General features: G+C 40.6%; 1 protein-coding gene across 4 annotated transcripts in view; it reads left to right on the plus strand.

The window, feature by feature from the left end:
• tet2 (tet methylcytosine dioxygenase 2) overlaps window positions 1-16,069 on the plus strand; it is a 28,610-nt gene extending 12,541 nt beyond the window's left edge. Inside the window, exons 2-10 of one of the 4 annotated variants that reach the window (XM_035176417.2) lie at window positions 5,822-8,785; window positions 8,867-8,957; window positions 9,064-9,157; window positions 9,263-9,471; window positions 9,643-9,793; window positions 10,526-10,615; window positions 10,987-11,124; window positions 11,301-11,667; window positions 11,869-12,011. In XM_035176417.2, coding sequence (XP_035032308.1) covers window positions 5,866-8,785; window positions 8,867-8,957; window positions 9,064-9,157; window positions 9,263-9,471; window positions 9,643-9,793; window positions 10,526-10,615; window positions 10,987-11,124; window positions 11,301-11,667; window positions 11,869-11,879 — 4,071 coding nt within the window. In that variant the 5' untranslated portion in view covers window positions 5,822-5,865 and the 3' untranslated portion in view covers window positions 11,880-12,011. Of the gene's footprint in view, window positions 1-5,821; window positions 8,786-8,866; window positions 8,958-9,063; window positions 9,158-9,262; window positions 9,472-9,642; window positions 9,794-10,525; window positions 10,616-10,986; window positions 11,125-11,300; window positions 11,668-11,868 lie in introns of all 4 variants that reach the window. The other 3 variants (XM_035176426.2, XM_035176397.2, XM_035176407.2) reach the window with 3 other exon arrangements.
• Window positions 16,070-16,120: the final 51 nt, after the last annotated feature.

The following is a 16,120-nucleotide window of genomic DNA, read 5'->3' on the forward strand; positions in this document are numbered from 1 at the left end:
CCACTTCATATGGGTTTTACTTACTAAGTGCTGTGAAAATTTATAGTCTCTGGACTGGATGCGTGCTCCATGTTCTTATCTTTCAAACAGGAACATGCAAATGGGCCCATTTCAGCAGAGAAAAGGAAATGTTCACTTGAGAGTATGGCTTATTCTTGAGTCTATTCTGCAAAACAGGGGTGTGCCTTGGCAAGTGTGTGTTTGATTTACAGGGCTGCTCTACATCTCCCCTTCTCTCTCTCTTCAACAGCAGGGCTCTTTGGCCCAGCTGCCTAGGCCTCAACCTGAAAGTGCACAGACCTGAGTCTCCCAGCAGCTGTCGTTAGCGGTGAATGTCACATACGGCTGCCAAGTCACGCCAAATAGAACCCATCTACTATGGCAGCTCTCATATTTCACTGGCTCTTGCTGGGAATAACAAAAACACAGTGTGTGTCCAGTGGATTAAACTTTGTTACACATGATAAAGCTTTACACGACCGGAGTAGATATGGATAAGTATCCATAATACCTATGATTTCAAGCTGATTCTGTACAGCCTTGTATGGACAATGGACATACTGAAACATGTTGGTTACTTTTGTGTTTGGTAGAGCAAAGCTATATTAAAAAAGACAATTGTTAAAATAATACTCTGTCATGTGCATTAACTACTGCCGTTAAATGAGTCTTGTGCAAACCTTGTCCATTGTTTTACAACACTGATCACACTGTGTCCAATAGTCCATCCTTGCCCCCAGGCTTCAAAGCATGCAAGCAACTGACCCTCCATAAATCCCAACAAATACATGCATAGGCTGTAACTATAGGCCAATGACTGTCTAGATTTCTACAACAGCACTTAGCAGCCAGGTTCATAACTGCACGGACTATTATGATGGACTGGACAGGAAGGAAGTAGATGAATGGCAGGAGTACAGAAGAATCTGGGGTGTAATTACAGGGCAGAAAACTGGAGGTGAGGCTCTGTGAGAGGGAGAGAGAGGGAAACCAAACAACAGCCTACAGAGACAAAGAAACTGACATCTGGAGGGAAAGGAAGCTTTGTTGGGAATCCAGTTCGAGCCAAACAAGCCGAGTTATATCATGAACTGAAACAGAGTGCTCATTTCCCTGATGGACATTATCTACTTGCAAGAAAACCAAAATAGATCAAAGCACCATAACTTCTAGCAGGCAAACCCTCTACATTCACAACACCACAGTGCCTCTGGTTTAGTTTTCTGCTCTACTTTCCAGAGCAAAAATAGACCTCCCTCTGTATCATATAAATAATGAAGGGAATGCAGCCAGTACTCCAAATGTCTCAAAGCAAGCACCTTCAAAGCTGGACTTACAACGTTGCGTAATTGGTGTGAGTGTTTGTGTGTTTGTACGTGTACAGGCGCACGCACGCTCAGCTGGGATCTCTGGCTTTGTTCTGGGTTTGCAAAGATTTTTTTTGTTGTCAGTGTGGGTGTATCCAACTGTGACAAGCTGCTTGGCTCCGTTCGGTCCTTTGTAAAGCCTGGACTGTCCCTTAGGACTGGAGCTGCACTGAGAACAGCTTAGCACTGGTGTTCACCTCCTGACTTAGTTACTGATTTACAGACTGCACCGAGGGCCAGACAAAACAAAAGAGTAGTCACATGGGGTCGGGAAGTGGTATTCACCCGCTTATCTCATTGTTTCATTTTCAGGGATCAGATGCTTTTCATGTGAGGGTGCAAAAAAGGTGGGGGTATCAGCTTAAACCTTATTCTCAAAGCAAATCAAGTTAGAATAATGTTTTAATAGTGAGTTAACTTCATGAGAAAATTGAAATACAAATACAAAACTAAAATGACCCTCTTTACCAAAGTTGTGAAGTGGGTTGCTATTCAGAATGTAACATCCCATTTATTTGACCATCCAGTTCAGACATCGTTGTTTAAGGAGTTCTTTGATCTAATGAAGAAATTAAATGCTTGTTTGAAATGTGAGAAATTATACAATCACAACTTAACAATGGCTCTTAAATTCCCAAGTATACTCAGGCACGGTACAAAGCCGGTGTCCTCTAACTGAAAACACCCTCAGTTAATATTTAAGCAGAAATAATCCTGATAGAAATGTTGGCCAATGGAAAACTTGTTAATCATTGTCAGTCACTTTTCTTGGTCTGTCCAAACAGCACATTTAAAAATAAGAAGAACTGCTGCAAATGATAATGTCTGAATGTGTGTATGAATAAAGATGCCTTCTGGTTGCAAAGACCATTTATCAATCCTCCAATGAATTCAACTCCCCACACATTTCAATTTTAATAACTTTGACATAATCCTAAAGAGGCTCTGTGTCACTTCTGATTACAATGCTGGTGGTGGGATCCCGTTGTGGCATTTTACATCCGTCTGTGTCTGACAGAAGCAAAAAGGAGATTAACTTTGCAACTTGTTGCCCGAGCAGCTCATGAAATTCATGGTCCAGCACTGTCTCAATATAACTTGCAAACGGAAGTCTTATTTATTGTTCATATTTCATAAATACAGCTCATTTTATAGTTGTAATTTTGGAATAGACCCACAGTCATTGACCACAGATTCTTATTTCATAATAAAAACACAGATATTCCCTTAAAAATAAATCACACTGTAGCATTTAGGGGCAATTTTTAAGAACTTTATCACTTTTATCTTTATAATGACGTACATGTAGAAACAATAACATACAGGGTTAATCAGTAAAAGATGTAATGAATATTTTATCTGCATTTTTTGTTATACATCCATTTAATGGTCAATGCATGATAGCTCTATTAAAGTGATGTGTTAACAGCTTTTAACTTCAGTTGGATTCTCCATTTTGTTGTGATTTAGACATTTCTCTTATATTCTCTTGTTTGACAACCTGTCTGATTGCATAGGCTAACACCCCAAAAATGTATTTTCATCAAGTTAAAAAGCAGTTTTTCTAATAAGGAAAGTTAATATCTGGGGTGAAAGATGTGCCCACTTTCCTCACTGCAGATGGAACAACACCTTTCGGACTATTTTCTCCAACGTTTGACCTGCGAGCTGTCTTTGTTTTCACTGTGCAGCTTCTCTCTTCCACCTGCTAACAGGCAGCTGGCCTCTCTGTTGTGACAACGGTGGGAGCTTCCAGACACCGTTGTAACAGCTTGGCTCGTTAGTGGGAGATTTAGCACTCTAACTTTGGGGGTTTGGAGGGCTGCTAATGTCCTGGAGGGGTGATTGAAACAGGGAAGGAGATCATTATGTTGACCAGCTCGCCTGGGCAGAGCTGAGCCTGACAGTTTTCTGTGTAGATGGTCGTGATCCAGATGGTCGACCGAGCTAAAATTGCATAGGAGTGATTTTTTTTTTTGGTCCACTTGTCCTGGTTGAACTTTGTGGTTAAGGACAACTGGAATCCATGTTGTCTCTACAAGATTAAAGTATGTTGAAATATTTTATGAAATGAAAACTTTTCAAAAGTAAATCGCCCCAAATTAATATCTCTGCTGCAGGTGGGTTATTTGATACACATTTCTCTAACCTATATTACCTATCTAAGTAAATCAAATTCACTTATACTTCAGACTTTTCCATGAATTGCAAAGCATTATTGAATCCTACCTTTGTTTGCAGTCCTTGTAGCCTGTACATTAGATGATTAATTGAGTCCATGCATTTTATGGTTGAAAGTGATTCTGAGCATACACAAAAAAAATATATATTCTAAATAGGTTATCAAGCTTTGAATGAAACATGTCCTTTGAAAAAAACATGTCTTTTGCCAGAATCATAAGCAGCTATAACTGGTTCCAGATGTGACAATCACGCACTATTATGCCAAATAAAACATGCCATATACCTCAAATATTTGGACCCCCCCCCCCAAAAAAAAAAACTCAAAGTCAGTGCCTACAGTGAGCTTATAGGTGGTTTATATAAGAAGGACTTTTATGGGAATCTAAAGCTGGATCCAATTATGTTTTCAAAGGTTGTGTAGCACTTTGACCGTAGCAGCCGGCCATTGAGACCCAAGGCTTCACTAAAGGCTCCAAAGACATTATTTACTTTCTAATTACACACAAAATATTTAGCTGAGTTGAAGTTTTAGGAACATATACTAGGAAAGGTTAGTTATAACCACTTCCTTACATTATATACTGGCCCAAGTCTTAGAGACAAATATTTGAAACCTGAATTTCTTTCATATACTGCATATATTGCACCACAGCAGTAAAGGTGCTTCATCACCTCTTACATCTGTGACCATCAATTAACGTTATTCAACCTGATTGCAAAGGTTTAAAAATTGACAAACGAGAAATGTGAATGTGGATTTTCTGTGAATTTGTTAAATGTTTTAAATTAGGTTAAATATGGGCAACTAATTCATCATTTTATATATTAAATTGTGAAAATTAAGGCTGTTAAACTCTGTTGGGTTTCATATTACATTACAATTCAACCCAGACTTCAAGTACTCAGAGTAGATGGTGGTTGAGAAGCTGCAGGGGGCTTGTACGTAGGCAGAAGAACCACCAATTAAAGTCAGGAAAATGCATCTTTTATTGTGTTGAACATCTGTAGGAAAAATAACCCTCAGGGACAAGCACAGAGCATTTGAAAATATGGCAGTCCACACTACATTTGATATTGATTACGGAACAACCTAAATGGAAAATATTTGTTAAAGACAGTGGAGAGAGTTGAAATCGGGTAAATACATTTAAGCCGTATACTGACCGAGATGTAGACAAGATACGAATGTAACCATCTGAAGAAAAGGAGAAGATCTGAACTGCCTTCATCTCCTGCAAACCATGAATCTGAAGTATCAGTACCATCAGCTGCCATCTTCTGTCAGCCAGCTTTAATGCCCAACACTAACTCTTTTACTTTAACACTTAATAATTCTTGGCCCCCTCTTGGTGATTATCAGCTGCCCATTCCTTTAGCATCTGCAGGGAGTTGCTCATAATTATGATGGATTAGACTGCGGCTCTTTGTGCCTGTGCAGTGCAATTGTTTTGCAGATGCTGCGGATGTGACATGCATTAACAATGAAGGGCGGCAGAGAGAAATCAATATTCTACTGGAATCACTGGAATCTATTGGCTTTTGGCAGGGAGCACAGGGAAAACAAAATGAAACCATAAGCTCAGTTTGCGGCTTAACCTTCTGAAGAAATCGTATTGTATTATAGAAATTAAAAGCTAGCTTTCTTTCAGCTTTCTTTTTAATGCATATTTACAAATGTCAAATACAATTTTTAGAAAATTTGGTGCATCATGTGTAATAATAATTTGATAATACCATAATAATAATTTTCTGGACATATGGACTAATTTAGATATGTGTGGGTCTATCAGAGATGGGGGGTGGGTTAAGATTTTGTAGTCATAACTTCATTACCCAAAGCTTGTAATTAGTGTATGGCCCTTAACAAAGGCCTCAAATTTGAGAACTTAATTGCATTTGCAAATTTGACATTACAATGAGGCAATGGTCATTACAACAACAGAACAGCTGAAGAGCAGCCAGCTCCTCCTCCCATCTACCATCTGTGACGTGAACCTTACGTCCTCCAGTCTTAAATCAATTATACTTATGTTTTGATTAATATATTCTGTCTTTTCGTACTAAAACAAATAAACCATTTGTTAAAAAGTTTACTCCATATTCCAATGAAATATTCAAACACCCCTGTCCTGGATCATTTATGTTCATTTTAAATTGAGCACTTTTTTAATATTGCTATGCAGCATAACAAATTGACTGGATCACATTTAGTTAATTCTGCTTGAACGATGAAATAACTAAATATGTATCTCCTACATTGTGCCTTGCAGGACAGACAGAGGGCAGCCCTGTGGATGGACTCTGAGCCGGCCAGATGGAAACAAAACAGGCCAGACATGAGGCGGAAGAAAGTCTGATATTAGCACAATTTGGCCAATCTCGAAACATCTCACACAAATTACAGAATGGAGATCAGTCTTCAGAGGGAGATTCTCTGCAGAACACTGGGGATACAAACTGGAACCATTACAAGCCTAATACAGGTGCCAACTCCATGAAGAGGCACAGAGATAATTGCAACAGCCCAGCTTCAGGACAAGGGCTATTTGATCAAGGAGCCTACATGATGAATGGAGAATTGATGAATGGAGAGTTGAAGCATGGGCTCACTGAGCAATCCTTACTGGTCCACCAGACCAAAAAGCTTAAAGTAGACACTGAGATTCAAGGAAATGATGACACGAGCTCTAGTTTGTTGGGAAACTTTCCTGAGTTGACAAAGGCAACAGAATTTGAATGCAAGGCCCCACATAGAGAGGTTAAGTTAGACAAGAGGAACTGTAATTTTCCAAATGGCGATATTTTCTGTCTACCAAGGAATAAACAAGTTTCAATTCCAAACGGTGCTGTATCGCCTTCCTCAACCATAGAGAGCAGTCCAGGTGACCTTTTAGAGAAAACTTTGTCTCAGTATTATCCTGAGCAAGTTTCAATTGCACAACAAACACCTGGCTCAAACCTTGATGCTGTCAATGGTTCACTGGCAAACAAGATACCCAGTGAAGGTGCTCAACACCCCTCTTTAACCTCAGGGTTGTCCAATTCAGACCAAATGCCTGACTCACAACAGCAGCAGCCTGGAGCATCTGGCAGTGCTGAAGGAAGTAAAAATTACAACTCTGTCAACTATGTAGTGAATGGATACTCAACCAGTTTTGCAGCAGAACACCAGCAGCAACAGCATCAGCAGCGGCCACGTTCTTACTCTGGTCAGGAGCTGCCTCTAGGTCAGCTGCCTGGTATGATGTCCCCTACAAATACTGCCAACAGCTCACAACAACATCCAAATGGCCCACAGTGTTACCCAGATGACACAAATCCTCAAGGTATATATGTGAAAGCCAACCAGGGGTTTACTCAGAACTCTTTTCTCGAATGCAGTGCTCCTCTACAGACACAAGAGGAGGGTGGATATGACCCCTTTCCTAGCTCTGGGATAGATAAGCTCCGACAAAGTGAGGGACCCAGGTCTGGTCAGCATCATGGCACTGATGGGGGCCATCAGTTCCGGATGCAACCCCAGGACTTTAAACAAAATGCTGAGAAGCCACATAGAGACGATAGTATGGGACCCATGGGGCCCAGTCTCCAGCAGCCATGTCATCCTGGATTAGAAAATGGGATGGAGAACACATTGTCTAAGCAGAGAGCTAACTCATCATGTCCGACTCCCCACCAGAGAGGCTGGATAGAGCTGAACTCTTCACATTCTCCCCAGCAATCTGGAAATGGCCCGTCACCCCAGGCTCAAGAGCAGGATATGTGGAGGGGCTACTCTGCTAAGCCTCAGTCAGAGCAGCAGGCAGCTAACCACCAGATTCACAGCCAGATGTTGGAAATGAATTCACCGCAAGGATTCCAGACACAGGGAGTTTTCAGAGATAGCAGTCAGGGGTCTAACAGCTTCCAGCAGCAACAACATGACTGTCTACCAGCCCAAACTCACTGTGTTCCAGCCCAGCACAACACTGCCCCTGAGTGTCAGCAATCAAATGCTAAAGCACCTCAAATGCAGCAACCCCAGAAAAGGCCTGAGCACCATAACTTCCCCCCAAATCGGCAAGCAGACAGCCACTACCACACCCAGATGCAGTCAGAGCACTTATGTGAAGACCCTGACCTGCAGGATATACTGTCACCTGGGCTTTCAACAACAAAGCAACAACAGCACTGTCATCTTCAGCGTCCATTGTCCCACCCACCACAATTTGAAGGGCAACCCAAGTCTACCAATTACAGACCTCGCAGTCAACCTCCTCCAGGTCAACAGCAGCTTCAACCTGCTCAACCCAACAACCAACATAATCAGCACACTGACCATATAGCATTCAGTTACAACAACTCAACAGAAATGCAACAATTACAACAACAACAACAACGGCAATATCCACCACACTCAGGCAGCAGTAACCTCAAGCAATTTCAACCACAGCAGCCTATCAACCACTGCCACCAGCCAAACCACACAGACTTTCCCCAGACCTCTACACAGTCACAACCTCATTTACCACAAGGTGCATTAAACCAACAGGTAACAACACAAATGTATCCTAAAACTGAACAGCATCTGCAGACATCATGCACTCAGTTCCAAAGGGGGCCTCGTTTACCTCTGGGACCTGTGAGTCCCCATGGAGACTTTCAGAGGCACGCAGCCCTGCGTATGCACCTGTTACAAAGGCAGGAGCGTCAGGGCCCTGTTCATTCTCCCCAGAGCACTAGTGACCACATGAACAGCTTCAGGGCTGTGAAAATGGAAAACAGTACCAGATTTGATCTCCCTTGTTCACAGCAGCAGGAGCATCAGTTACAGATGCGAGAGGCAGGAATAGGTGGAATACAAGTCAAGCAAGAAAATCAACAATCCCAGTGTGCTCAGAGCAAGAGGCAGGAAAGCATCTTGGCCTCTATGGAACAAAGTCTGAGGCAGTACCAGCTTTCACCTGTGTTTGAGAAGAAATCCCTTGTCATCAATCCAGCAAACAATGTCAAAGTGGAATCTTCTGGCTCTGTCACAATCCTTTCAACCAATACTGACCTGGGTGGAGTTGAATCATATGCAGCTGCCTCAGCCCCAGGAGCTTCAAAAAAACCACATGATTCCACTCCTAAGAAGGAACACCTCCTACAGAGCTTTATGGACTCACCTATGAAGCTGCTGGATACACCTATAAAGAATCTACTGGATACCCCCGTGAAAACGCAATATGATATTGCATCCTGTCACTGTGTTGGTAAGTCTCATTATGTTTGTGTTTAAACATGATTGATCAGTTGATGTGTAAATATTAATGCATGTTTCTTTATGACCTAAGAACAAATCAGTGAGAAGGATGAAGGCCCATACTACACTCACCTGGGATCAGCACCTACTGTTCCTGGTATACGGGAGATGATGGAGAAAAGGTTAGCCACAAACTAGACCTCTTGAAAAAATGTTAATTGTGTGTTTTATAACCACTGTGCACTATTGTACCTGTATTTACTTTAATGCCCATATTCTTCTTTGAAGGTCTGGTCTCACTGGTAGCGCACTCAGGATTGAAAAAGTAATATATACCGGCAAGGAAGGAAAAAGTACACAGGGGTGCCCCATAGCCAAATGGGTAAGAACTGATTGTATATTTAATTTGAAAAGTAAGTATGGTCCCATGTATTTGCCTCAAATATCTGCATGTGCACATGCAGATAAAATACCAATCATGTTTCAGGTGATTCGTCGATCCAGTGTAGACGAAAAGCTACTGGTGCTGGTGCGGGAACGTACTGCTCACACATGTGAGACAGCCTGCATCATTGTGGTAATCCTGGTCTGGGAGGGCATTCTACCCAATATAGCTGACCGCCTCTACCTCGAGCTAAGTGAAACTCTAAAAAAGCATGGAGCCCTCACCCAGAGACGCTGTGCTCTCAATGAGGAGTAAGTATTGGCACTAGAAAACTCAAAAAACCTTCAAATATACAGGTTACATGTACCAAAGACTTGAAAGGGTACCAATTCCCTGTTTGATCCTCACTCACTACTTTTGCCTACCACGGATTTAAAATGGACAAAAATTACAAATTAAAACTTTGTGTCTTCCCCCTTCAGGAGGACCTGTGCATGCCAGGGGCTAAACCCTGATGCCTGTGGAGCATCCTTCTCTTTTGGTTGCTCTTGGAGCATGTACTACAATGGATGCAAATTTGCCCGAAGCAAAATCCCAAGGAAATTCAAGCTACTAGGAGATGATGTGAAGGAGGTATTTCATCTAGATTTACAATAGTAGTCTAAGTGTGAAGAATGGATACATTAAATAAACATGTTAAAGTAAATGTTGAGGATTTTTTTTACCATACTCACACATTACTGTGTATGCCACTAAATATTATGTATATTGTATATTACATATTATATCATATCTGTACAGGAGAATAGTGCCTGTCTAATTCCACAGATACTCCATTCTCTCTCTAAGCAGTACCCAAGGTCAGGTTATAGATAAAGGGCCAAACAACAGTACATTGTAGTGTCTACGTTGAGGGACTTTCATATCTAACTCAGATGCGCCAGACAGAGAGGCACCAACTTCAACTCTTTTGCGTATTTCACCAGTGGAAAGACATAAGGACCAAATGTGATTTAGGAATGCATGTTTTAGGCTTAACTATCCAATAGGATGCGAACACCTACATGTAACATGGAGAGGGACAGCAATTCTAGCCATTCATGGATGTGCTGTTGGAATGGGTGACGCAAGTAGAGGGAGATATATGGGGATGCTGTGGGAGACATCTTGAGACTTGGGGGTGACAATTGCTCATGTTGCTCTGTTAGCATTGTTATATTGTTCCTCCTTCTGGTCTCCTTGATGCATCAAGTCTACATTAAAACCTTCTGCATAAGACATCAGCTGCTGTCTGAGTTCTCCTTTCACCAGCTTCCAGAAAACTTCCATTCCAGTAACTTACGACTGCCATTTTTTGTCTTTCAGGAAGAGAGACTTGATCACAACTTGCAAAATTTGGCAACCTTACTGGGTCCCTTGTATAAAAACTTGGCACCTGAAGCTTATGGAAACCAGGTGAGTATATGTGAACATTACACATGCTGCTTACTAATCCCAATCTACATTCTAATGATTTATTAAAATCAACAAAACTTGAAAAAGAATACCCTGCTCCTCAAAAGTATCAGTCATCAAATAATATATTAAAATAATGATATAATATATCTCATATAATTCATCAAATGTAGGGTTTTAATACAAATGCATACATACAAAGAAATGTAACTTGCATGCCGACAACAATCAGATCCTAACAATGTGACTGGGTATTTCTACAAATAAATGCATGATAAAGAAGTTTTGTGAAACATCCCATCTATATTTTTTAGTGACCCTCGTAAACTAATACGGTTTTAAAATTTACCTCCTGTTTTTCCTGGACACAGGTAGAACATGAACAAAGGGCACCAGATTGCCGTCTGGGCCACAAGGAGGGCCGACCATTCTCTGGGGTCACTGCTTGCCTGGACTTCTGTGCCCACGCTCACAGAGACCTCCATAACATGCAGGGTGGCAGTACTGTGGTAAGCCGAACCTGGGCAATGTATATTTTTCCAAGTTTCTAGTTTGAGAATGGAATAGATACTGAGACTTAAAATGCACATCACGCTATACTTTAATTTCCCATTATTTGAATGACAAAAGTACTTAATGTCTGTAACATTCCTAAGTCAGTGTTTAACTCATCCCCATTTTACAGGTGTGTACATTAACAAGCGAGGATAACCGTGAGATTGGAAAGATTCCAGAGGATGAGCAGCTCCACGTTCTGCCTCTTTATAAGGCTTCCAAGACTGATGAATTTGGCAGTGAGGAAGGTCAACAAGAGAAAATCAAGTCAGGCGCTATCCAAGTCCTGAGTGCATTTCGCCGCCAGGTGCGCATGCTTGCAGAGCCCGCCAAGTCTTGCCGGCAAAAGAAGCTGGACGCTAAAAAGGCAGCTGCCAACAAAAATGCCATGTTGGACAGCTCTAATGATAAGGCAGAGAAGGCCCTCCTGGCTAAGTCAAAAGCAGGCACTTACGAGAATATCACTCACAGCACTCCTATGGCAGGTACTGTAACAGGTATTGTTTATTTACTTACTGTTTAACATTTATTACCATTTCTTAAATCCTCTTGTGTCGATATAAAAATGCATCTCTTTGTAGGGATACATTGCCAATATGCTAAATAAATAGTAAAAAACTCTAAGAGCAATTAATCTATAAAATTCATGCCTGATGATTGAATCGGCGGTTTGTGTAATTTTTTTTGCTACTTCTCAGGCCTTCATTAAAAAAACATCTTTTTTAGGACATATTCCAGGTGCTATGGGAGCAACCTATCATCCAGGGCAGCCAACACACCACCTTGGGATCCATCCTCAGCAACTACAACAACAGCACCAGAGTATTCTACCCCCTTATCCTGGCTCCCCAAATGCAGCCAACTACCCCAGGTTCCCTAACCATCCTGGGTCTTTTCCAAGCACTTCCAAGCCAGGCAGCTTGTATCCCCACCAGCCGCCAACACCAGCCAGCCCTTATCCTTCCCCACTCCATGTACCAAACTCTTACATTAATGGATCAAATCGTCCATACCCAGGTTATCAATGTAATGGAGGAATGCCCCTTGACAATTACCATCCATACTATACTTCAAACCAAAAGCACCTAGACATGTACCGACAACAGCGGCCAGTGCTTTATTCAGAGCAGCAGTATGGTGCACATCAACGTTATGACGTCACTTATCCCCCAAGGTACAATGAGCCAGGTTTACAGGTCAATGGTTACAATGCATGCAGCATGAGGCCAGTTCACCCCATGAGACCATATGGCCCTTATGGTCCTAATGGAGCCTCAGAACCCCAGTTTATGGACCCCCTGTCCAGAGCACCATCAGCCCATGGAGGTCTAGACTATACAGCTGCTGTAAGCAAAGGCAATCAGTTTGGAGGATACCAAAATCCATACCTGTCTCGGAGCCCTCAAATCTTACCACCAGGCCAAGATCCTTTCCATATGCAAATCAAGACAGAGATGAGCATGCCTAGCCCACAGATTTCTTCTCAGTTAGGTGGTGGGTGTTTAAACCGCGAGACACAGCCAGGGGTAGGTCTGCCTAATGGAAGCCTCATGGGCTCTGGTATTAAGCAAGAGCCTGGAACACCACAGGCACCCACAACACCAAAAAAACCAGAGATGTGGTCAGACAATGAGCACAACTTCTTGGACCCTGATATTGGTGGTGTGGCAGTGGCCCCTAGCCATGGCTCAGTCCTGATTGAGTGTGCGAAACGGGAGCTCCATGCAACAACACCCCTTAAAAATCCAGACCGCAACCACCCAACACGCATCTCCTTGGTATTCTACCAGCACAAAAATATGAATGAGGCCAAGCATGGTTTGGCACTGTGGGAAGCCAAGATGGCAGAAAAGGCTCGAGAGAAGGAGGAAGATGCAGAGAGGAACGGTGGCGAGGGGACACCTAGCAAGGGCAGCAAAAAGGGGGTGAAGCGGGAGCATCTGGAGTCAACAGATCCCAGTGTTCCGCCTCCTTACAAGCGTTTTATCCAGGCACTAATGGAGGGGTCCTTGTCATGCACAACAAACACCTATGTCAGTACATCTCCATACGCCTTCACCAAGGTCACAGGACCTTACAGTAAGTTTGTGTAGAGAACACTCACGATGAAGAAAAGTGAAGGGGCTTCATAAATGATAAACAAAGACTTTAAGCACCACTGGCCTCATTTAAACACTCCTTCCTATCCATAAGGTTAACAACAGCATTGTATAGAAAAAGGAACCCGTGATCAGATGAAATCACCTTTCACATCAGGTCTTTCACCTCTTTAACAATCAAGCTTTACGAGTTGACCCTAGTAAGGATGTATTTATTTTTGTTTGACAACTTTTGAAAGATAGTGTCATATTCTCTGGTGCTTTTAGACGGATACATAAGGACCTATTTTTACAGAAACAAAGTTCTCTTTCTTTAATGGTGGCTTTATTTTTCTTACAAAAATTTGGAGATGGCGAACTTGGCATGATACACTGACTTTGTAAATTACAACCTTCATGGTGCTAAAGTGTGCTTAATACCATTTCTTTTAAATCAAATGCCTTCACACAATACCATAACACACTCTACGATTGACACTCAATCTCAGCTGACACTGAAAATATTATCCCGCTGTAAAATCATCAGCATCATAATGCTTTTCGTCAAGTCGGTGTTCCTTGGACCACTTTTTAATAATAAAAGTTAAATGTTTTGGTAATATGGTAATATTTTTAAATCATAAAATCTGGTCGTATTGCTCTTATAACAGTAATTAATTCCCTAGCATCATGGCATTTTGATTGACAAATTTATAAGAGGATTGTATGAGCAATCCATGAAATAAGTTGAGTTCACAACGATCATTGTGTTGGTGCTTCTTTCCCTTTCCTATGTCATTTTTACTGTAAATTGAGCCATACTAAATGGTGCATTTTTAACATTTTGAGAAAACTTTGCAATTGCGTTATTTTAATATTTACCAGGTTTACTATGTTGTTAGCGACTGTTTTTAATGTTCCTTACTGTAGGTTCATTGAACAAACCTGGATTGTGAATATTACGTGTAGTTTTGTCTTTGGTGCTTAGTAAATATGCTTTTTATACACTGAGGAACATGAAACAGGGTAGGCTCAGTGTCAGTTTCAGAGGGCAGCTGGCTTGCTGTGGGGTCTTTAATTATTGTAATCTAACTGTAAGATAAACATTTGAGATTTGTACAGTAAATTAATTTCCCGTTTTGGAATTGCTGTGATAGATTTTGTGTTGGAAAAATGCAAACTGTATTTCTTTGGGTTTCAACTGACTTTTTCATAAGGTGCTATTCAACCTACTAGACACATACAATGTGAGACTCTTGGGGCAGTGAGAAGGCTTTTAAATAATGTTTAGTACAAACCTGTAATACCTCAAAATTAGTTTGGCAATATGATTATAACATTTTTCTTTCTTCCTCTGTATATTACTTTCAAAATGTTGAGAACAGCTCGGCTTAAGCCCACTTAAAAAGGCATAAAAGTTCATTTCTTACTTTTTATCAATCTGCTAGAAAGTATCATTTGAACTTGAATCTTTGATGTTACTGTAAAATCAGGGACATTTTAAACTAATTTGTGTACATCTTCACTGCCTGTATTCAACTTGTCATCTTCTCATTCAGGGACTTGCCATTGCATCCCGAACTATTGTCTATTCCACACAGATGAAATTATTTCCCTGCAATCCTTTACTTATATTTTAGCTAGAATGATGGTGGTAATCTATTAAAAGTAATTGAACATATATGCACTGAGCTGATTAAAGGGAAAGTATGATATTGACTAAGTTAAAAGCAATGTATTTGCTTTCGCTTTGAGGAAAGACCAGGGCAATGATTAACGTAATTGCACATCTTTGTGCCTGTGTATAGTTAAATTTATTTATAACCACTAAGCAATTGTATAATGATTTTATTCCCTGATTTAATTAATGCGACATATAAAGGAATGACTCATGTTATAGTAACAACTTTCCCCACTCTTTAACGTATTCATTTTCTGCAAGCACTTCATTTCTTTTTCAGGAAAAAAATATGTAACAAAGAATTACAAACATTTTATTTAAACAGATTGTAAATGTGTTAAAAAAATAAATAAATTATGTCACAGTGTACATACCAAGAATTTGTATTGCAGGAATACAACTAATTCTTCAATGTTGATGTAGGTTCTTCTTTTCTGTCAATTTGACCCACAGCTTCTCTATCAGCAATCCTCATCATATCTTAAAATATCCTTTTGACTCTTTCAGGTTAAGAGATTGATCATAGTTAGATTATCCAGGAAGTCTTTGTAAATATTACGGTCACTGTCACAGCAATGTTTACAGTTATAGTATCCTGTTAGCTACGACATTAGAAGTTCTAGGTTTTTTTCTTTTAACTGTTCCAATTTTGTAAAATAAATCTACATAAAAATGTTGAATTTCATTGTACAGGACCCAGCTACAGTAGCAGGTTGTGGTTGAGAAAGCCGAGGTGTCTAAGATATAGCGGGTTACAAGCATAGCCATACTTGAAGATGCTTCAGAGTGTTTCTAAGTGAGTCAACATTACTTGAATAACTTTCTGGGCTTAACTTGTGCACTATATGTGCTCAGCTCAAAGGTTAAGCTAGCAGTTGATACACACTTGGTTTTTTTGCAGTTAGACACTAAAGGTATAAAAAAAGTGCAACTTTTTGCCTGTCATTTTATTTTTTTAAGGCTTTCCTAGTTCTTCTGAAGTTTGGTATGCTACAAAAAATGGAATTAAGGATGGGTATTAATACTGTAAGTATTGTAATGTACTGAATGCAGTTTATTTGAAAGCTGTTTATTATATCATTCCTGATATTGCTGAGATGTGGGTGTTTTTTTAATAAAATTTATATTTATTTAAAGCAATCTGATTTGTTACTCCAAGTTAATACTACTATCTAACATGTTGAAGCTTTT

Source organism: Hippoglossus stenolepis, chromosome 2 (assembly GCF_022539355.2).
Source record: "Hippoglossus stenolepis isolate QCI-W04-F060 chromosome 2, HSTE1.2, whole genome shotgun sequence".
In the NCBI taxonomy this organism is placed as follows: domain Eukaryota; kingdom Metazoa; phylum Chordata; class Actinopteri; order Pleuronectiformes; family Pleuronectidae; genus Hippoglossus; species Hippoglossus stenolepis.